Source organism: Rhineura floridana, chromosome 17 (genome assembly GCF_030035675.1).
Source record: "Rhineura floridana isolate rRhiFlo1 chromosome 17, rRhiFlo1.hap2, whole genome shotgun sequence".
NCBI classification, from domain to species: Eukaryota; Metazoa; Chordata; class Lepidosauria; order Squamata; family Rhineuridae; genus Rhineura; species Rhineura floridana.
In genome coordinates, this window is record NC_084496.1 from 30,669,279 (window position 1) to 30,692,204 (window position 22,926).

The 22,926-nt window shown below is 45.8% G+C and overlaps 1 protein-coding gene across 3 annotated transcripts in view; it reads right to left on the minus strand.

Moving 5' to 3' along the window:
- RNF216 (ring finger protein 216) overlaps positions 1-22,926 on the minus strand; it is a 91,958-nt gene that overhangs the window by 45,041 nt on the left and 23,991 nt on the right. For all 3 annotated transcript variants that reach the window (XM_061599474.1, XM_061599473.1, XM_061599475.1), the window contains 6 exons: positions 22,310-22,424; positions 20,542-20,681; positions 18,852-18,902; positions 15,003-15,140; positions 13,174-13,322; positions 11,348-11,426 (listed from right to left, as the gene is read on the minus strand). In XM_061599474.1, the coding sequence (XP_061455458.1) occupies positions 11,348-11,426; positions 13,174-13,322; positions 15,003-15,140; positions 18,852-18,902; positions 20,542-20,681; positions 22,310-22,424 (672 nt within the window). The remainder of the gene's footprint in view (positions 1-11,347; positions 11,427-13,173; positions 13,323-15,002; positions 15,141-18,851; positions 18,903-20,541; positions 20,682-22,309; positions 22,425-22,926) is intronic.

A 22,926-nucleotide genomic window follows, 5' to 3' on the forward strand; every position in this document is an offset into this window, starting at 1 on the left:
GGTCAGCCATAGCTTTCTGCTCTAACTGGCCCAAAGGTCTGAGCAGGAAAGACAACAACACAGCCTCTTATGGGTGTATTTCAAAGCTGACAGGCATAATGCAGAATCATCTTCTCACTGAATGGCACGGCTATATATGGCAGGGGCCTAAGGCTGCAGTGGGGGGTGGGGGGGAAGTCTGATTCCCAAACTTGCATCATCTATTTTTACACCAGTGGTTTGAGAATTCCTGTTTTTGGAAGCTTTGGGTAATACACAGATCATTTGGGGGAGGGGCGGAGAGAATGTTAAGGAAGATTCTTGCAGAGAAGCCAGTTCCCAAACATGTTTTACTTTACAGCGCATTTTGGAGAGAGCCCATTGATCAAGGATTTTTGGACTAGGCATTCCAGTAGGATTCAGATTCAAAAGCAGCTGCACTGTGGAAGAATCTAAGCAAGCTTTCCTTTGTTCCGGTCATTTGAACTTGGGCAAGAAGAGCTCCCCTACACTTTGAAGAGAATTGCATGGTACAGTCTGTGGAGACTGTACCACATTAGAATGTGGGGGGGGGGGAGAGAGAAGAGGAGAAAATCACATTAAATGCTCTTCTGGGTAACAAAAGTACCTGTACACAGAACACCACATCACTGAATGTAGAAGCACTCAATCATCACACTTGTACCAGAAAATGGCATGTTTCAGGGAAGGTGGCTCCATGAAATTGCTCTTCGGGCAGGCAGCTCAGCTCTCAGAAGTCAGATGCATAAGAAGGGCAAGAGCCCACCTTCCAACTAACGCACTCGACCGGAAAGAACGCTCTGTGAAGTCTCACTGTATATACGCTTCCCCTCCCACTCCCTGAACTCCAATGTGCTGTGTCAGCATCTCCAATTTCCTGCTAGGCACACAGCACCAGCAGAGGGGCTCGCAGTGGTCCCCCAGCGGCCTACAGGAGTCACAAGATTAACACAGGTGGCCCCTTCAAAGAGAAAGACATACAATATGGGTACTGTTTTAGGGTATCATATTTCTATGTCTGTGCAGGGATACGGTCCCAGGGCACGGTCTGAAGGCACATGAGGCCACCACCTTGCTGAAGCTAAGCAGGTCTGGGTCTGGTCAGTGCCTGGATGGGAGACCGCTTGGGAACGCCATGTGCATGCCGCCTTCTGGGTTCCGTGATGGAAGAACGGCAGGGTATAAATGCAAGAAAAACAAACAACCAAAAGACCACCACTCGCATCTCTGCATGGCACTTTCTAACACTTGCAAGACAGAGAAGTATCACTGGGCGGGGGAATGAAGGCGGGGGAGAAACGTGGCTTGCCTAAAGCCACCTGATGAGTAGATTCGAACTGGGCACCTCCTGCAGACCTGGGCACTATATTACACCAAGGGAACACTTCCATGCAGAGACACCCTCAGAAGACAGAGGGGAGCTGAACAGGCCTTCCAGCGGCTGGCTGGCACAGCTGCAGAGTCCTGGAGAGTCCCTCCGTCAAGGCACGTCCCCTGATGTCTGCCCATTTATCTCCCCCAACCCCTGCTACCTGAAACTCAGAGCTTAGAAACAGAACAAGTTCCGCCCACCAAAACATGCAAATGTGCTCCATCTGCCAGGGTTATTCTGCCACCAAGATGCGTCTCCCTGGTGCAGGATTAGGATTTGCAACGCAGAGCCTCACTTCAAGAAACCCACAGATTTCAACATAATGTCTAGGGAACTTGAGCACTCCTGCTGTCCTCAGCCACCCACTTGCGGTGGGGCCCAGGCTTCCACCAGCCCCTGCCCAAGCAGCACAGCTGCGTCCTCTGCCCAGGCTCTTCTCCACCTTTGCTTCCTCACCCATTGTGCTGAAAAGCACCAAGACTGCAGCAGAATTCTCACTGCCCTTTTATGGTAGAAAAATGAAAACTGCCTATCCAGCAGCAGCAGCAGCAGCGGCGGTGAGACAAGGCAGACGGAAACTTGCCATTTGTTGTGGTTTTGGCAAGGAGTCAATGGAGCCTGTTCCCAGCTAGGCCATTCAGTAGGCCAGTCACCGAACAGGCGCTGATCAGCAAAGGGGAAGGCAGGAAGGGGGTGGGAGAGGAGAGCTAGGGCTTCACACTACACTGGACGCCACTGGCGTGAGTCTGGAGACTCCTAGCAGGCTGCTTACACAAGCGGCGTCAACACTGCAAGCAGTACATGAATTTGTTCTTGCTCCCAATATTGCTGGCGTAATGTCTATAAGCCCACGGCTTTGTCACTCTAGTGTGGCCAAGGAACAGGATCTGAAGAGGAGCTAGTATGACTGTGAACGGTTCTCACAGAGCTCTACGGAATAAGATGCACAGGTTGAAATAAGGAAAGGAAAGCCTGCCCCTTTGCCCGGCTTGATTATGCTGCGGCAGCTTCAGCAGACGGACATACACACCTCCTATCCAAATGGCTGCATCCTTGCCCACGGAAGAAAAAGGGCGCTGCACTTGGGGACCCCGTAGCAGAGAAGGAAGGGCCTGTTCTCTTCCCAACACTGGGCCACCCCAACAGAAGGGGATGCTGGCGGAGACACGGGAAGCTCTCCCGAGGGCTCCGACCACGTGCAGGCCTCCACACGTCGCTGCCCCACGAAAGAGGCAGCCATCCTACTTGCCAGGGCCTCGCTTTCCCTTCCAACCCCAGAAAGACCACTTTCCTCCAAAAGGCCAAAGACAGGGAAAAGTAAAGACGGAGGTAGGCAGGTGAAGAAAGAAATGAAGGCGACTTCACAGGCCCTCCAGGGAAGGGTCAGGATACAAGCAGCAACTGCATCCCAGGAAAACCCCAAACCTGAATGAAGATCCACTGGTGAGAGAGCTTTTTAAATCCAAACTTGCATTCTGCCCTAGCACAGCTTTCGGGTGGAAGACGGCAAGCAGGATATGGGGCATCCAAAAAGGCACTGCCAGAGGGCAAGAGGGGATGTGAAGAGCAAGAATTGTCAGATTCCTCCACAGTTGGATGGGACCTGCAAACCACAACGGCGGTTGTCCTCATGCTTAGGATGAGGGGGGTGGTTTGGCCACGAGACTGCTGACTACAAGACTTCTTTTCCCAGTTATGTCCCCTTGCATAGCTGGAGAGACTATGAGTTAGCCACGTTTGAGACTATTGCAGCATTCATCAATCTCCAGCTGTTTTGGACTACATCTCCCATCAAAGCCAACTGATGTTAAGTTGCAGTGCAAAACATCTGGAGGGCACCACGTTGGCAAGGGCTGCTGTACTGACTGGCCTGCACTTATTACATACCAGAGACATCCAGCATTCAGTACATATTCAGAGTGGATTTTTTTTCTGCTCAATTTCAAGTATTTGGCACCTTATGTAGATTTCCATCAAATGCTCCATCAGCAGAGGGAGCTGGGGAGTGGCCATAACTCAGTGGCAGAGCAAATACTCTGCGAGCAGAAGGCCCTGGGTTCAAATTCCAGCCACAAGGAAGTTGGGCAAGAGGCCTGCAGGAGGCCTGCCTTGAGACCATGAGGCACAATCCCGAGTCAGACAGACCGCTGGCCTGACTCAGCAAAAGGGAGCTTCATCTGCTCATGCTTTTGGGCAGCCAGTTAAAGCCATGCTGCCCTTTGTGAACTGTTAATCTGAGAGTTCTGGCTGCGAGTTCCCACTAGATTCTCTCCATATTTCAACAACACTGTATTTTAAAGAGACATTTTAGACATCTATGACGACAGTTGCTTTCTTTTGGCGGTGTGCTTGACCTTGAGCACTGGTAACAATGGGGGAAAAATGGAAATGGACTGCCTTCAGTTGATCCTGACTTATGGTGACCCTATGAAAAGGGTGTTCATGGTAAGCGGTATCCAGAGGGGGTTTCCCATTGCCTCCCTCTGAGGCTAGTCCTCCCCAGCTGGCTAGGGCCTGCTCAGCTTGCCTTGTCCGCAACTGCCAGCTGGGGGGCAACTGGGCTCCTTGGGACTATGCAGCTTGCCCACGGCTGCACAGGTGGCAGGGCACATAACCCCTGAGCCACTCACTGTGGGGTGATCTTTAGCTGGCCCTTGACACCCAGGAGACACGAGTGGGGATTTGAACTCACAGACTCTAGACTCCCAGCCAGGCTCTCCTCCCCACTGGGCTACACCAGCTTATAACAATGGAAAGACAAAGTGAAAAACTCCAGCAGCATTTGGAGGGGCCCTGCAGGTTCCCCTCCCCTGCTATAAAACAGTTCTGGCATTCAGACACTCACTCTCTCTCTCTCCTTCCCCCCCCCCCCAGTGGGGCACAAGTGCAGCATCTCCAGCATCAGAAAGTGCTGGGTGAACGACAAACCTGGGAGTGCAGGAGAACCAACATGTCACATAGTAAATTTGTTCTGTTGCTTCTGAAGGGCAGGGACTAAAACATCTAGTTCAAATTACAAGAAAGGGGATTTCGGCAAGCTTTAGGAAAGAACGGCATTGGAAAAGAATCACAGAATCATAGAATAGTAGAGTTGGAAGGGGCATATAAGGCCATCAAGTCCAACCCCCTGCTCAATGCAGGAATCCAAATAAAAAATGCCCAAGGAAGTGGGCGACTCTTTCCTCCAGGGGGTTTTAAGGTGAGGCTGGATGATCACCTGTCAGGGGTGCTGTAAATGTAAATTTAATTTTTAGGTCGCCTATCTGGCCGAAGCCACTCTAGGCGACGTACATATCAAATTTCAATAAAATACAATAAAATACAATATAGTCAGCAGTAATAAAACAACAGCATATACAGTACACAACAACGGGCATTCAGTATGTAATTAGCCCATCCCGGTGGTCCCAAAGGCCTGTCCAAACAGCCAAGTTTTTAAGGCTCGGCGGAAGGTGTCTAGGGAAGGGGCATGCCGAAGATCATACGGGAGGGAGTTCCAGAGAGTGGGGGCCGCCACCGAAAAAGCCCTCTCTCTAGTCCCCACCAATCTAGCTGCTTTTGTTGGTGGGATTGAGAGAAGGCCTTGCGTGGCTGATCTTGTCGGGCGGCATAATTGGTGATGCTGGAGGTGCTCCTTCAGATACACTGGGCCGAGACCGTATAGCAGCGGATTTCCTGCACTAGCTAGGGGTTGGACGAGATGACCTCTGAGGTCCTTTCCAACACTCTAATTCTGAGAGAGCATGTGGCTTGGAGCATGTGGAGGTGCAGGGAAACTATTTCTCCATCTCTTACAAAGCATCTGCTACCCAGCTGGGTGAATGCCTGTGGAAACCTGGTTGCCTGCCCTCCCTCCCTCCTAATCTTTTACAACACCAGCAGGAGAGAGGTTGTGTAGGTAGGTGGGAATAATAGATGTCAGAGAAGAAAACAAGGAGAGAGCGCATCTCCGAGAAAATCGGTACCACTGAAGAAAGCAGCCTCTTAGCAGGAGAATTTATTGTGCTGTGTTGTCTAAAAAAGAACTTGCAGAAGTAGATAGCGAAGCCTCTGGCGTGCCCCCTTCCCCAGGCACCCAAAGGGCTGATGCAGGCTCTTTCAAGGATGGGTTATTACCATGGCAACAGTATCTTCCACCTTCCAATCATCCAGCTCACTGGAAAAGCTGCAGCGTCCTGTGCCGAGACTGCAAAGGAGAGCTGACTGCTGCCTCTGCCCATGACATAGAAGGGTGTATACGATCCTGGCAAACAGGCCAGTCGTCAGCAAGTTTTGCCGTCTGCTTAGATACCACAGACACACACCCACGCAAGCCAATCATCTGGTATAGCAAAATGGGTGGGGCAGTCCAGTTGATCACCTGCTAGCATCTGAAGGGGGTGAGGACTAAGAGGAAAATGGCTTCTAAATTTACTAACGCTTATAGGAGGGTTGCAGCTTTCAGGCAAGGAAGAATTAAAAAAAGAAAGCAATATTTTATTTGTTATTTATTTGATTTATATCCCACCTTTCCTCCCAGGAAGAGCCCAGGGCAGCAAACAAAAGCACTAAAAACACTTTAAAATATCTAATATCTAAACATTCCCTTGTCACTAGAAGCTAAAATGATGAAACTGAGGTTATCATACTTTGGACACATCATGAGAAGACAGGATTCACTAGAAAAGACAATAATGCTGGGGAAAACAGAAGGGAGTAGAAAAAGAGGAAGGGCCGAACAAGAGATGGATTGATTCCGTAAAGGAAGCCACAGACCTGAACTTACAAGATCTGAACAGGGTGGTTCACGACAGATGCTGTTGGAGGTCGCTGATTCATAGGGTCGCCATAAGATGTAATCGACATGAAGGCACATAACAGTAACAACAAAAACATTCCCTTGAAAGCAAGGCTCTGACTCCTGCTTTCTGCTTCTAAGAGTGGACAGCCAGAGGACGCCGTTTCTCTCTGGGAAGCTTGCACATAAGGTACAAAGGCAACGGACTTCACCTTCTGTTTACCCCAAGCGTTTGGCATTGAGACAGAGAACATCCATGTTTTGAAACAGTGTGTGTGTTTGTGTATCTGTCTATAATGTTTAAAAATAATACATCATGTCTCCTTTCTGCAATAACTGGCATTCAAGATGGTTTGACATAACAGCACAAAACATCCTTTCCATAAAAACAAAGTAGCCGATCAAGTCAGAACGCATGCTGTTATGCATCAACCAGCATCTCCCAACCTGGAGCCCTCCAGATTATTTGAACTGCAACTCCCAGCTGTGCTGGCTGGGGCTTGCAGCAGCATGAAACATCTGGAAAGTACCAGATGAGGAAAGGCTGACATAAGCCACAACAACGATTTGTGGCCATATTGAGGCAAAAAAATCAAACCCAAAGCATCAATTACAGGACACTAATTTAGCCATCCAAACCCTGAGTAAACAGGACAAGCTTTGACTGGAGTCTGACGGATAACCAAGGTGCCAGGTGGATTCTACTTTGAAGAGAGATTCTCCATTGGGGTGCAACCACAGAAGAGACACTTCATACAAACATAATGAGAGCCTGCTGGCTCTGTTCTTACAGTGGCCAACCAAATGCCTGAAGCCCCAAAGCAGAACCTGAGTGCAACAGCACTCTCCCCACCTGCTACTCCCAGCAACTGGTACACTGAGGTATACTGCCTCTGACAGGGGAGGTATAACACAGCCTAACACAGCATTGGTCTAAAGCCATCCAAAGTTGGTGGCCATCAGCATTTCTTGTGGGAGCGAAATCCATAGTTTAACTCTGCGCTGGGTGAAGAAGTTCTCTCTTTTGTCTTTCCTGAACCTTCCAAGCAGCTTCATTGGATGCCCAAGATCTGGTATTAGGAGAGAGGGAGAAACACTTCTCTCTGTCCACTTTCTCCATGCCATGCACAATTTTACACATTTCTGTCGCTTCTTACTTGACTTTTCTCTAAACTAAAACCCCCCAAATGTTTCCTCACAGGAGAGGTGCTTCATCCCCTTGATCACTTCTGTTGCCCTTTTCTGAATCTTTTCCAGCTCTACAATAACCTTTTTGAAGTGAAGCAACCAGAACTGCAGACAGTATTTCCACGTGTCATCACGCCATAGATTTGTATAATGGCACTATGATATCGGCACTTTCATCTTCAATTCCTTTCCTAATGATCCCTAGCATGGAATTTGCCTTTTTTGCAGTTGCCAGACAAGAGATACGATTTGAACAAGTCACAGACGAAACACTACAAGTCACTGGCACCAGATGAAGCCACTCCTATTTAGAAAGTTTTGACATGCGTGTGACCAACACAAAAGCTACTTCTGCCCACTACACACTACTAGAAGAGGGTTTAACCTTCTATGAAGCAGGCCACCACCAGCTTTGCTGAGTAGCCTCCCATCAACTATTACCTGGCAGAAGCCATTCACTCCATCATGCTGTGTCAGAGGAGGGAAGAAAATGGATGCAAGGCCACTCCATCAGTGGAGCAGACAGACCAGCAAGTTTTCGGTGCCTCCTGTCCTTGAATTTTTCCACCCCAGCTGGTCATGAGAACTACTTGTAACGAAGAACTTGTACCCCCATTTCCTTCTCCTTTCCAGCCCATTTTCCTTTTGTGTCATGCCTAACCCTAAAGGCAGGATTGTTGTTTTTTTAGTGATCTGTAAGCTGCTGTGGGATCCTTTTTTGGTGGAACAGAGTAATACAAATTCTTCAAACATACATTTACGACCAGTATGTTCATCTACCAGTCATTAGATCCATTTTTATTGATGCAGCACAGTAAATGCATTTGAAGGGCATAACCTGGCAGGAGACAATTCATAAGAACATAAGAACATAAGAAGAGCCTGCTGGATCAGGCCAGTGGCCCATCTAGTCCAGCATCCTGTTCTCACAGTGGCCAACCAGGTGCCTGGGGGAAGCTCGCAAGCAGGACCCGAGTGCAAGAACACTCTCCCCTCCTGAGGCTTCCGGCAACTGGTTTTCAGAAGCATGCTGCCTCTGACTAGGGTGGCAGAGCACAGCCATCATGACTGTTTTGTGCGTGATGAATTAAGCTTGTAACATCTGCCCCCACTCCAGCAATTAACAGAATTTTAATGGACGTTCCGGCTGCATACCCAGGGTTTCTTTCTGACATCATGAAATTAGCCCCAGGTAGGCAACTCTGCTGTAACTATTAAGCTGCCTCAAGACCCCAAGAAGCTTTTGCTGCTTGCTGAGTGGACAGCAACTGCTTGGCAGCCTTTGCCTCCACATTTGCCCAGGAAGGCATTTCCAGAGCCAGCTTCTTCTTCTGCAAAGTCTCACCTTCACTGAATTGCTGCATCATGACTTCTGCAACTGCCCACTACCCTTGCCTTGGCCTTTTATATTACTCTGACTGCGTGTCCTCTTATCAAGGGTCAACTTACATACCACAGAGCAGCAATTTGGATTTCCTGGAAGATTCTGAACTGGGTATTTTTCAGATGCCCTAAAATCAGCTGGGATCTGATACAGCACGTTTGAGTTACATGTAAGCCCCTCTTCACCAGGTTTACAAATAAATATGGTTGGCTCAGACACAGTGCTATCTTGGCTTAGCGCCATGGAAATGCGCCGTGAGCTCTCACACACCTCCACCTCCCCCTTCTTTTGGCGCAGCTGCCAGAAGGAGACTGGAAGCATCTACTTCCTGTATTAATTTAAGTGGATTTTCTTGTTATGTCCAAACTGTGCAGTCTGGCTAGTTTAAATTATGGTTTGTTGAAATGCCAATATCAAACCATGTTTCAACCATTGCTTATTTCAACAGTTTCAGATGAAAAGACAAGCCTTGGTTAGTTTAAAAATGGAAGCAGATGCTCCCAAGATTGGAAACTGCACGAGCCTGAGATTCATTCTATAGGCACTGAATCATGGTTTAGCTTCACATCTGAGCCAGGCCAGTGTAAGACTGATTTGTTATACAGCTGCCTGGGGAAAAAAATTAAATTCTGAACAGAGTTAATTTGACTGAATCATATCCACTCATTTTTACTAATTAATTCAGTGAAACTGAGTTCTACAAAAAAACAGCAGCAGAGGAAAAAATCCATCCCACATATCCCCACCTTTCTATCCAAAGAAATTCAGCCACTCACTGTGTGATGGACAAATAAGGAGGCACAAAGCAAATGACGGGCACCCCAGTGAATCACTAGCAAGGCGTAAAACTCCGTAGCTGCAATTACAGCTCCTCATGAGATAATAGGTGCGCCCAAGATCAAAAGCCTTGGGGCATTCCAGGAATTGAGAGATCTGAGCAGACATCATACTAGTCATGCTTAAGAAAATTATGACTACCAGAGTTATGACTTCTCCATTTAGAATTTGACTGAACCACTTCATGTTTCAGACTCTAAAGCCAGCATGATGTGGCGGACAGACTGCTGGACTTGAGCCAGAGAGACCTGGCTCCAAATCCCCCCCCCCCCCAAAAAAAAGCTCAATGGACAACCTCTGGCACACGGCACTCTCACCAGGATTGAATGGGATAACTCCTTAGGTAGCTTTCTATGAAATGTGACCGGTTCCATGTGCAGGGCCACAGGAGGGGAGAGTGCTCTCACACTCAAGTCCTGCTGATAGGCTTCCCATGGGCATCTTGTTGGCCACTGTGAGAACAGGGTGCTGGACTAGAGGAGGAGGAAAGACTGAAAGAACTGGGCATGTTTAGCCTGGAGAAGAGAAGACTGAGGGGAGATATGATAGCACTCTTCAACTACATGAAAGGTTGTCACATAGAGGAGGGCCGGGATCTCTTCTCGATCATCCCAGAGTGCAGGACACGGAATAATGGGCTCAAGTTGCAGGAAGTCAGATTTCAACTGAACATCAGGAAAAACGTCCTAACTGTTAGAGCCATACGACAATGGAACCAATTACCTAGAGAGGTAGTGGGCTCTCCGACACTGGAGGCATTCAAGAGGCAGCTGGACAGCGATCTGTAGGGAATGCTTTGATTTGGATTCCTGCATTACACAGGGGGTTGGACTGGATGGCCTTATAGGCCCCTTCCAACTCTACTATTCTATGAGTCCCCTTTGGCCTAATCCAGCAGCCGGGCTCCTCCTTGGTTCTTGGAGGAAGAGGAGCGCATGTGGAATTACTAGATGTTACAGACAGCTAAATAAAAAGCGTTGAATGCCTGAGCTCCCTGGAGTCATATGGATCCTTTTTCACTTTTAAAGACAGGATCCAGCTTTTATAAAAGAGAAGACTGCATAGGATTTACTCTACCTGTGGACAAGCCAATGGTGCCATCTAGTGGTTCTCACCCTCCAACATTCCATGGGTGCATGTTTCATATATGCCCAATTTCGAACAAGTATCGGTTATTGGGGACTGTGCTCCTAAAACCCTTCACTGAAATTAGCTCTTCTTATGCCAGTGACTATAGTAATAAATCATGTTTGCATGCACAGTCACGTATCCACCAATGAGCCATCACATTTTGTGCCACGGGACAGAAACCACCTTCAATAGTACTGCAAAACCACTACCAGGTTGGCTTCAAACCTTGGCTTGTAGAAATAAGCTAGATGTGCTGCGTAGCTCACTCACTGCACCCACAAATCAGTGTGCCAGAAGGGCTATTTCTGCAAAACAGATAAAAGGACACCCACACATTAAGCTGCCATTTGGCTTATCTTGACTTCAGCCACATCAGCGTGCCCTGTTCCACCTTCATGCAATTTGACAGGCAGCTGTTCCCGTCTCTCCCTGAAAGCTCAGCGAGACACACACAGTTCTTGCCACGTCCCCCAGAAAGAGAACTCTGGGCCTGAAAGACGCCCACGTGCAGAACTCAGTTCCAAGCTGTCCGTCCCACGCAATATATCCGTGGGCCAGATGACAGTAGATATAGCCTTGCTCCTTCAGTGCTGCTGATCACTCCTGCCTGTATTGTCTTATTACCAGCCAGTCACTAGACAAAACATCCATCTCCTACCTTCCTGCATCGAGGGTTGGGGCAGCTGAACCGCTTCACATCCTTGTCCAGGAGAGCTGGGAAGTTGCAAAAGGGACACCTGTGGACCAGGAAAGAGTGGAGGTGAGGGTTTCATACCTGTATAGTGCCAAAAGTCAACTGTGGCCAGCCTCCCCCCCTCTCCTGATCTTCTGCTCCCACCCATAAAAGAAAAGCTGCTTCTAGACTAGCACAAAGGAAGGAGAACAGAGAGAGATGTGCAACTAAAGGATCTGCAAAAAGGGATTAGACGCGTCTTGCAGGACAGTCACGATGGTGGTGTGAACCTCTACAGTCTGAAGGCTGAACCTGAAACTGGTTTTATTCCCACCTCCATGACAGCCATGGAAGGAGGGGAACCCCATGCTTCAGCACACACGTGGAAAACAGGCTTCTTTGCCCTTTGGGGACCAGCAAGAGAAACTTTCTACCAAGCAGATTAGCAGAGAAGGAACGGAGCGACCCGCCAGCCCTCTCACTCGCAAGGAAGTTCTGCTGGACCTCTCAATGCCTTTCAATCCTTTGTCAATGGCATCTTTCTGTCCTGTCCAGAGGGAATGGGCCCTGGAGGCAGAGTTTCCATTCCTGGAAGGTGGTTCTTTGGGACTTTGGTACATTTATTTGTGCAAAGATCCTCATAAGCTACAGCTGAGGAGGCGGCTCTTCTAATAAATAAATCTACATGCTTCACAGGCCTCCTCCCTCTGTTACTGAACCCCTGGCTTGCCTTCCACTTTTGCCTTTAATGCCTTTTATATGTTTTCCTGCCAAAAGCACTTAAGACAATTCATGATGTAAGATACAGGCTAGTTGGCACGATGCAAGAATATTAAGGGCAGCAGTGAGGGGAGAGGAAAATATGAGAACTCAGGACTGGGGCAGTAGACGGGAGAAGCCAAGGAAGAAGACTGAAGAGGCTGCAGGAAGCTAGGGGTGCCAACAGCTACTGCACACGCTTAAGGTTTAAGACTGTTCGGAAACTACAGCTAGTCCAGAATGCAGCGGCCAGATTGTTGACGCGGACCAGAAGGTCCGCTCATATAACACCTGTTCTGGCCCGTCTGCACTGGCTTCCTATTTGTTTCCGGGCTAGATTCAAAGTGCTGGTTTTGACCTATAAAGCCCTACACGGCATGGGACCACAATACCTGGTGGAACGCCTCTCCCAATATGAACCTACCCGTACACTACGCTCAACATCTAAGGCCCTCCTCCGAGTACCATCCCATCGAAAGGCTCGGAGGGTGATGACTAGAACCAGGGCCTTTTCAGTAGTGGCCCCCGAACTGTGGAACAGTTTCTCTGATGAGGTGCGCCTGGCGCCGACGCTACTATCTTTTCGGCGCCAGGTGAAAACCTTTTTATACTCCCAGGCATTTTAAAGTGTATTTTAAACAGCATTTCCGTATTTTGGATGTCGTATTTTGGATGTTGTTTGGTTCGTTATTGTTTTTTTTTTTTATTTATTTATTTATTGTATTTATTGTATTTATATATTGTGCTTGTTTTTATCTTTTTGTACACCGCCCAGAGAGCCTTCGGGCTTAGGGCGGTATATAAATTAAACTAAATAAATAAAATAAAATAAAGGTTTACACTAAAGCTTTTACTGTAAGGCAGACATGTGATGCTGGGTTTCCAGCAGCACCACAGAGCTACACCAGGGACCCAGGACTGGCTGCAGCCTATCTGCTGTGGGCACCTCTGACGATAAACAACTGTTTGCTGCTGTGTAATGTTTGAATTGGCCCAGAGTGGCTGGGAACCTCAGAATCCCCACAGGACTCAGACCGAAGTGCTGCACTTACCTGACTAACTCATCCGCACAGGCAGCTGCCACCTCCTCCTCCGCTTTCCGCTCGTAGTATTTGCACAGGATATTTTCAGGAAGCACTTTCTCCAATTCACTGGTTGGAAATGAGCATGTACAACTCCCTTCCATGCAGCTGAGCTCTGACTATACACCAGAGAAGGTTATAGTTATTCACACAGCACTATACCAACAGGCAGAGCTGTCTTGTGATATTTCGCATTCAGGACAGAATGTTGCTTAGCAATCATCATCTGACAGGAGGCCGCGTACACATCATCATCATCATCATCATGATACTTTCTGCTAAGCCACATCAACATGCTTCCCTCCTCCAGGAACCAGCAGCCAGTGGATGCGATTGTCCAGGATTGTCCAGCTCACACCACACAAGGCGCTTGACCAAAGATGCAACAGCTGTGGATACAGCCACACAAAATGACACCACATGGACAGCACTAAACACTAGGAGTGAAAGAGTAAGGGGGACGAGGAATTTATTTCTTTAAAATATTTCTACCCCACCCTTCTCTCTCTCTGTGTATGGACGTGAACGTTGGACAGTGACAAAAGTGGATAAGAGAAAAATCAACTCATTTGAAATGTGGTGTTGGAGGAGAGCTTTGTGGATACCATGGACTGCGAAAAAGTCCAACGATTGGGTGTTAGAACAAATTAAACCAGAACTATCACCTACCCTGTGGAATTCCCTCCCTTTGAATATTAGGCAGGCGCCATCTCTGTTATCTTTTTGGCGCCTATTGAAGACTTTCCTCTTTCAACAAGCCTTTTAAGTTGAGACCTATCCCAGTCTGCGTCTGTGTTGGAATTGCTTTTAATATGGTTTTTTAAAAAACATTTTTTTCTAAACAATATTTTTTTAACCCTTTTAATTTAAGATGTTTTAAAAGCTTTTTTAAAGAATGTTTTTAAAGTTACTTTGTTTTAATGTATTTTGAGGTCTGTTTTTATGATGTTTTAAAGTGTTTTTACTGCTTTTGTTTGCTGCCCTCGGCTCCTGGTGGGGGGAAGGGCAGGATATAAATTAAATAATAAATAAATAAATAAATAAAATAAAACTATCACTAGAAGCTAAAATGATGAAACTGAGGTTATCGTACTTTGGGCACATGATGAGAAGACATGAGAAGATTCATTAGAAAAGACAATAATGCTGGGAAAAACAGAAGGGAGTAGAAAAAGAGGAAGACCAAACAAGTGCTGGATTGACTCCATAAAGGAAGCCACAGACCTGAACTTACAAGATCTGGACAGGGGGGTTCATGACAGATGCTCTTGGAGGTCACTGATTCATGGGGTTGCCATAAGTCAAAATCGACTTGAAGGCACAGAACAAGAACAAACCCCACCCTTCCACCCCAGAATAGGGCGCTCAGGGTGGCTTACAATAAAATTGCACACATACATAATAAAATTGTACAAAATAAAAACACAAACAAAACAGTAAATTAAAATATATAAAATACAATTATAAAAATACATAAAATATAATATGCCTATATATACATACACACATGTATATATGTGCTTACATATATGGGGAAAAGATAATAAAAAGACAACAAGATAAAAATTAAAAATAGAGAACGCAGGGACAGTGTCAGGCTCTCAAAGGCTCTCTGGAACAAAATAGTTTTTACAAGTTTCTGGAAACTCATCAGGGCGGGAGCCGAACGGGCTTCTTGAGGCAAGGAATTGCAATGCCTAGGAGCCAAAACTGAAAAGGCTCTCTCCCGCGAGGTAGCAGATGGTGTGAAAGAGGAGAAATCCCAATATTTCGCAGAGCTAGGCCATCTCTTTCCTTACCTTCCCTGAGCCAAAGACGGCTTCCTGAGCATACTTGATGAGGCACTCCTTGCAAAACAAGTGCCCATCTGCACACTGCGTCAGCTCCTCAAATGCAAACTCCCCATAGCAACAGCGGCACTCGATCATCTGGCCATCCTGCAAGACAATTCCTAAAGATGAATCCTCACTTCCAGGAATCAACTTTGATGCCCTTTGCATGGAGCCACTTCTCCACAATGTGATCCTACATGTGCAACCATGCAGACAGGGCAAATTGCTTCATGATCTGAAGGGAACCACATAACCTAATCCACCTAATGGCTGCACGGTTCACACTCAGGCCCTGCATGGAAAAGCATTGCAGAAAAATACTTTGTGAATGGCTGTATGTGAAACGTATCAATGGCTTCTAGTTTGGACACTTATTTTGTAGGCTTCTAGGAGTTAACAATGTATAGTTTTTATATATGGGGTATAAGAAGGAGCCATGAACAGCAAAACCAAGTTTACAAAATTAACACCTCACAGCTGATCTGTTCAATTCAGGATTCACCATCTCAGGAAAATAAAGGTGAGAGGAAATAAAGTTCCTCCACTGAATATCATGATGCAGCACAAGTTAGCAGAAAACCTACTGAGTCCCACTGAATAGGCCAGTCTTCTAGATACCGAGGGTCACTTTTACACCTTCTCTATCACCTGAGGGCTCCACACTCCAAGACAGTCTTCCTCAACCCAGTGCCCTCAAGATGTCTGGGGAGGGACTTCCGGGAAGGGTGATTCACCTGTGCTGCCTCTGAGACAAGCTCTTGTCTTAGATGAAGTTTTTTCAGCTTTAATCAGTCAGAATGTTTTTTTTTTGACTGGTTAAGATTTTCTCCCAGCCAGGGAGAAACGTGAGATTAACCACAAAGCCTGTTTTTGTTGGGAGGACTGGATTTCATTAATTTATGAGAGAAAGTTCAGCCAGCGAATGCCGGACGAACTTCCATCAAAGCTCTTGCTGATTAAGTGACACGTTTATCTTTTCTTCAAAGAAAAACGAACTAACAGGCAAGCATCCTTCTTTCCATTTTTTTTTACTTGGCTTAAATTGTTGCGCTAAAAAGAGATTTGTCAATGAATCAACTATAAAGAACTGGGTGAGTTAAAAAATTTCTCTTTCACTCACGAAACTAAGGAGGAAAGAAATCGAAAAAAGCTTATCTTTGTTTTTATTGCAAAAAGCGGGCCTGGAAGTGCATTCTAAAGATATTAACGGAAGAGGGATTTTTATTTCGAGGAGGGAAAAAAATAAACAAATTTGATTTATGAACTTTGGAGTATCATGTCTGGAACTATTTTTTTTTTTGGTCTATTTCATTTTGACGAATCTGCTTACTCACGACGCCACTAACTATTTGAAGCTGGGAACTAAACTTGTTTTGTTTTCCTGAATATATAAGAGATAAGACAGGCTGTATTGATGTCTGCAAGCCTGAAACATTAACCCAATTGTGGCTGAAATAATTTTTTGTTTTTGTGGTTTTAAGAATGACAACCAGGAAAGTGACTGAGACCATGGAAGAAATTATGTTTCAGAAAATAATGAGTGAGATTGAGATAATGAAACAAACCCTGAGACAGGGCAGACAGGAGATGAAAATTGAACTTAGCAAAATGATGCAGGAGTTTAAAAAAATAGGGGATTCTGTGAAAGAGGATTTTGATGGGATTAGAGATGAGAAAAGAAAAATTAAAGGGAAGATACAAGCCATGGAGACTGGAACAAATGAGGAATTGGAAAAAGATCTGGAGTTTACGGATGTTAGAAATAAAGTTTACTGTTTGGAATTCAACGTTGTCTCTGAAGAAACTAATGAAGATATTAGTGATAAAGTTATCAACGTCTTGGATAATTTTCTTGACTGGAATGATGTGATGGAGCTTGACATAGAAAAAATCTATGGAATTAATTACAAATATGTGACAATGGAAAAACTCTTAAGAGATGAGCCAGTGCATTTTGTAAAAAAGAAGAGCAGAGAAGTGACTTTACAACAATATTTTAGCAACATATTCAGAATTGATGGCAAGGACATATTTGTGAAGGGGGAAATTCCCATCAGACTCTTGTTATATGACTATGGCTATGACAGCAAGGTCATCATGGGATACTGATAATGGATGAGTGGATACTGAAACCACTGGATTTAACAGGACTATTGAAGATGGAAGATGGAATTAATATTGATAATGGAAGAATGGTTATGGAAATTATTAGACCTAATAGATTCGACGAGATGGATTAATCGATATGTTTATTTGGATTATGGCTATGACAACAAGATTATTATGGGATACTGATAATGGAAGAATGGCTACTGAAATTACTGGATTTAACAGGATTATTGAAGATGGAAGATGGAATTAATATAGATAATGGAGGAATGGCTATTGAAATTACTGGACCTAACAGATTTGAATCAAGATGGATTAAGCGACATGTTTATTTGGAGAAAAATTGAAAGATATATCTCTCAAGGAATTGAAATCTCTTTTGGGCTTTTTGTGGAAAGAATAAAGTAATGTTTATGAGATTTGATGATTAATTATGATAACTACTGGAGGAAAGTGATTTTGTAATATAATTTTAGAGACAGGATTGTTATATATTGTAGACCTATGGTTGATCTGCGACAAATCGGAAGTGAACATTTTATTTTTTTTGTATAATTGTTTTTGTTTTGTGTTGTTTTTTTGTTTTTGAAAATTTGAATAAAAATTAATAATAATAAAAAAAGATGTCTGGGGAGGGACAGGCTGAGGAAGGTCACCGTAAGACACCGCAGACTGTGTGAGCTTCCATTAACAAGGAGATTGCATTTGGAGAGAGATACAGTTCTGTGTATGCTTAAAAAAAAATCTGTGGTGGCTCTTTTATACAGGCACATTATTGATCCTGCAGGCACCGAAACAATGAGCACGTATTGCACGAGCAGGACTTCAAGAGATCACAGAGAAGATAGATTTCCATGGTGAAAGAAGGAGTTCCTGATCCCCACGTTCTGGCCAAGGCCACAGTTCAGTGGCAGAGCAAAGGCTTGACACACAGAAGGGCCCCGGTTTAATCTGCAGCCTCTCCAATTAAAAGGCTCTTAGGTAGCTGGACTGAGGAGGCCATCCAGCAAAAGCCTTAGAGCGCTGCTGTGCGAGTGGACCACGGGCAGGAAAACTCCCACCCAAAAGCCTCTCTCTCGAGGCCACCACACCCTCCACCCTCTGAACATTTCTGCTCGGTTGAAATGAGTCCTTGAACTATGATAACGCCTCTTGTGTACCAGGATGGGGAGAAATACTGGGGGAGAGGGACTGGAATGTAGCCTCCTGCACAAAGAAAAGAGTCGCATCAGTTGCTCTGGTGACTTTTGACTACGGCTTCACCCATTACTTGAAGGTTGCCTACAAGAGAAGGCAGCCCTTGGCTGAAAAAAGTTCCTCCTCTCTGGAATAGACAGTACTGGGCTAGATAGACCAAGGGTCTGACTCTGTATACATCAGTTTTATACATGCACATGTGTAGGTGTTTAAGTACGCACATGATGCGCGCTGCACCTTGCAAAACTAAGTGCACTGAGATACCAAAAGCTCCTCACAGCTCCATTAAGCCACTCCAGCCTAGGAGACACACAGTATGGCTTACGCTACACAAGAGCAGGATCTGCAAAGGATGCGGCAAAATACGGCTCAGCAGGTCTTTGCCTGACATACAGGTTGGTTGCCCTCCTCCTCCTCTTGCCCAGCTGACATCAGGGAATCATTTCCTATCAGTGTGCAGAGTACAAGTTTGGTACAAAGTCTGTCTCCCTCTGCAACTGAGCTACTTACTTTTTGATATTGCTCCTCATTCATCTGCAGGGCAAGCAGGAAATCTGCATGCTGGCAAGGGAAAGAGGAAACATTTGTGGCTATTAATGCAGACTCTCCAGTCTTCTATCACAACATCATACACATAACGGGCAGCTGTCAAAAATGGCTGCTAAGCTCTTCTTTTTTTAAAAAAATGAAATGGGACAGCCACAGTTACTGAAGACCCCAAGAGCTACTCACAGTTTTCATACCATGTGGCACTGTGCTGATTTAGCTGAGACCATTAAGGGTGGCTCCATGCTAGACACAGAAAACATAACTTCCCATGTGTATTCCTAGATGGGTACACACAAGTCCACACCTTGCAATGTCTGTGGTAGGCAACACTCCTGTAGTTCCCAGTGTACGCTGAAGCACACATTCTTGCTAGATAAAGTATGGGTCCACCGCAAGATATTATACATTAGATTTATATAGTGGTCCATCAATAAACTCTTCCTGGGCAGCTTACAACAAAATATTTAAACTAATCTAATAATTAAAAAAGTAAAAAGACAAGGAAAAATGTGCTTGCACAAAGGCAGGATAAAGCTTTTTTACAGCTTGGATTTATAACAGAGGCCACATCCACACCATACATTTAAAGCACTACTGTACCGCTTTAAACAGTCATGGTCGTCATCCCCCACAAAGAATCTTGGGGACTGTATTGGTTAAGGGTGCTGGGAGTTGTCAGGAGACCCCTACAGAGTTACAATTCCCAAAGTGGTGTAATAATCCTTCTTCCCAGGGAAAATGTGGTCACAGTTTTAAAAAGAGCTTGGATGAACAAAAAGATCTTCTCCTGCCACTGGAAAGATTATAAAGTATCCTCTCTGGAGAGGATATTCCTAAGCCAAGGTGCCACTCCTGAATAGGCCCTCTCCATGGCAGGGGAACCTGGAGCAGGACCTCTGAAGAGGATCTTAAGATTCAGGGAGGCAAATGCAGGAGGTAACAATCTAGTCCTAAGCTTTTTAGAGCTTTGTATGTTGAAACCAGCACTTTAAAACCTGGGCCCAGAAGCAGCCTAGAAGCTGTGTAAAGCACTGCTTCAAGGTGACCAAAAAGCCCAGTCCCACTTAGTAACCTTCCAGCTCTATTTCAAACCAAGTGCACTTTCTGGGCTGGTTTTAAAGGCAGCCTTACATACAATGGATGGTATTCAATACTAGACGTGCTCAGGGTAAACTCATTGAAGTTAATGGACATAACAGGATCATTAATTTCAATAGGTCTGTTCCAAGCAGGACTTAGTTGAATATAACGCAATGCAAACAGGAAACTGCCAGAGAAATACCTAAAGCTAAGCTGTCTCCATTCAGGTAAGGCTGTAGCTGATGTTTTCAACCGAAACTGATGAAAGATGCTGTAAGCTACAGAAGGTACTTAGCTTTTAATAACAATGTTATAACATTAACAAAAGCAAACCTGGTCCTCTAGGGGGGAAGACAGCCCCTTCCTGAATGGGCTGAACATCATTTGCCCAGGAGGGAAAACCACCCACCAAGAGTACCTCTGTCTTGTCTGAACTGAGTCTCAGATCCAGGCCACTACCACACCCAACCCCTAATCCAAACACTGGTGATTAGCTTCTAAGGAGGAAGCATGAGGCTCACAGAGTCGCAGTTGCCAGAAGTGCCCCGCGTTCTTTGCACACGCTGCTCACCTCTGCCATTTCCTTCATCTTCTGCTCATAGAACTCCCGCTCCAGCTGCACCGCTGGGAGGAGAGTGAGCGGGTCGTAGCTCCTGTACTGCCGCCTCTTGTTCTCCAAGAAGAACATGCGCTTCTCAATTTTCATATCACCTAAAAAGCAATTAAAAACAAACACAGGCGTTAATGAGGACAGGGAAGAGCAAGGGGTGTCCAGCTAAAATAAAACAGGGCCCTCTGCAACACAAGTTCCCATTATAATCCAACACTTATCAATTTCTTATCTCATTCACTCTAACAAAACTTTGGCAACTCACAGGAAATAGTCGTGTTTGACAACACATAGTTGATGTGTTCTGTTAACATTATCAGAATTCACATTTGCCCAGACTGTCAGGTCTGGAGATCACATCTGTCTCTTTCAACAGCTGTGCATCAGCCAACGAGGCTGCAATGGTGGCTGGTCGCAGCGCACTCCTCTCCCGCTTACTGCAGAGAACAGGGCTGCAGCTGAAGGGGAGCAGAGGCACAAGATCACAGAGAGCAGCAGGGTGGGAGAAGTCATGGCTGCATCCTCTTCCATTGCTGCACATGCAATTCCCAGGTCACAATCCAGCAACCGTCTCAAAATTAAGAGGTGCAATTAGCAGGTTTCCTTTCGGCACATTACATTCCAACTACACCTTTGGAGCAAGGAACTACATTGCCAGCCATGTTATTTCTGCAATCAGTTAATTGAAAGGTGTGATCATTGAAACCAGTGATCTGGAAAGCAGGAGAATTCATCTCTTGTGAGATTATTCCATAACACACCCGGGGAGATTCACACGGATGGGGTTGGGATGTTACAGCATACTTTGCCTTTTGCTAATGGCAAGGCATTTCAGAGCTGCCTTTTCACAGAAAGCTCCTGTCCCTGAACTCTGGACCCAATGACACTTCCCATGTCTTCATCTACATCTTCCAATCTACGTCCAGGTAAAATTCAGAAAGACCAAAACTGGGTCTACCTGAAGGGTTGCATATGAACTTCTCATCAACAGAGACTGTGGGCAGAGATTGTGCTCCAGGGACCTCCACTGCTGGAAGGTCAGTGGCTGGCTACCAGGGCCAGGGCCTTCTCCATTGCGGCTCTCTGACTGTAGAATGCTCTCCCAAGCACATACACCTGGGCCTTTCTTTAAGGCATCAGGCAAAACCTGTTGTACTTCACAAACCTTTTGGTTAGTTTTAATTATGATGGTTTCTGGATGCTCTACTGTAACTCTTTGTACATCTATATCTTCTAGTGCTGTCTATCTGTATTGGGCTTTTCGTTTTTGGAATGACTGAGCGGGCATCCCCAGTATTCAGTGCTGCTGTTTCGTGTGAGCTACTAGGCTCTAGGAAGCAGGGGTACTGAGCACGCCAAGACAGGCAACTCCCGGGGGAAGGACGAGTAGCAGGAAGAAGAAACCACAGCCAGATGGGCTAACCAGGATGCAGTTGGCAGAGCTACCATCTGGACCCTCGCCTCTCACTCTTGCTTTGGGAAGTCATGTCCCCAGTGCCTCCTGGGAAGCTGATGGGAGAGAACACTTCTCTAGGTATCTTTGCAGACCTTATCTGATGCACAGGAAGTCCATTTATGATCTACTGGGTACATTCTCTTAAGGTCACCATGAAGCACAGTGGGGTGGAGATCTCTCTCTTGGGGCACTTAAGAGTTTTACAGGATGTCACCAGCACCTTGAACGGAGGCCACCGTCACCTCAGACACTGGCCAAACAGCAGCTACCGACCTTGCTCAAATTTGAAGTCTATATAGGAATACTGGTTCATTTCTTTCCTCCTTTTTCGCTTCCCACTTGTTTCAGGAGACAGTTCTTGCCATTTTTTAATGGCATCAGAAAAGGCCTAAAGAAAAAACGCAGCAGATCAGCAAGTGAAGATGGATGGATGACCGCAGGAAGGCGTTTCTGCAGCTATCGGCAATGAGGAGGCAAAGGCTGCATGTCCCCCCCCCCCAGCTGGTATGCATATACAGCCTGCTGCAATGGGGCACTCAACTCATCTGTGCCTTGGCTGCCAGCAAAAGGAAGGCTGCACCTCCATCAGGACCCTGTCCAAACACATTCACCCGGTGCTTACTTTGACTTCTCTAGAGACACCAGGTGAAAGCTCATTTACTAAAGGGTTTGGCAGATTTTAACTGTGAAAGCTGTTAGGGTTTATCATCCACATTGTTATTTTAATTTAGTCTCGTGGTTAGTTTTGTCCTGGTTATCAGTTGTTGTTTTAATCAATTGCCTTGCACCTCAATTTGATGGAAAGATGGGGTCAAAGTCTTTTAAGGACTAAAAAATAAAACTGCACAGAGGCACATCTAGGTTTTCCACCAATTATCTTGTCAGCCAAT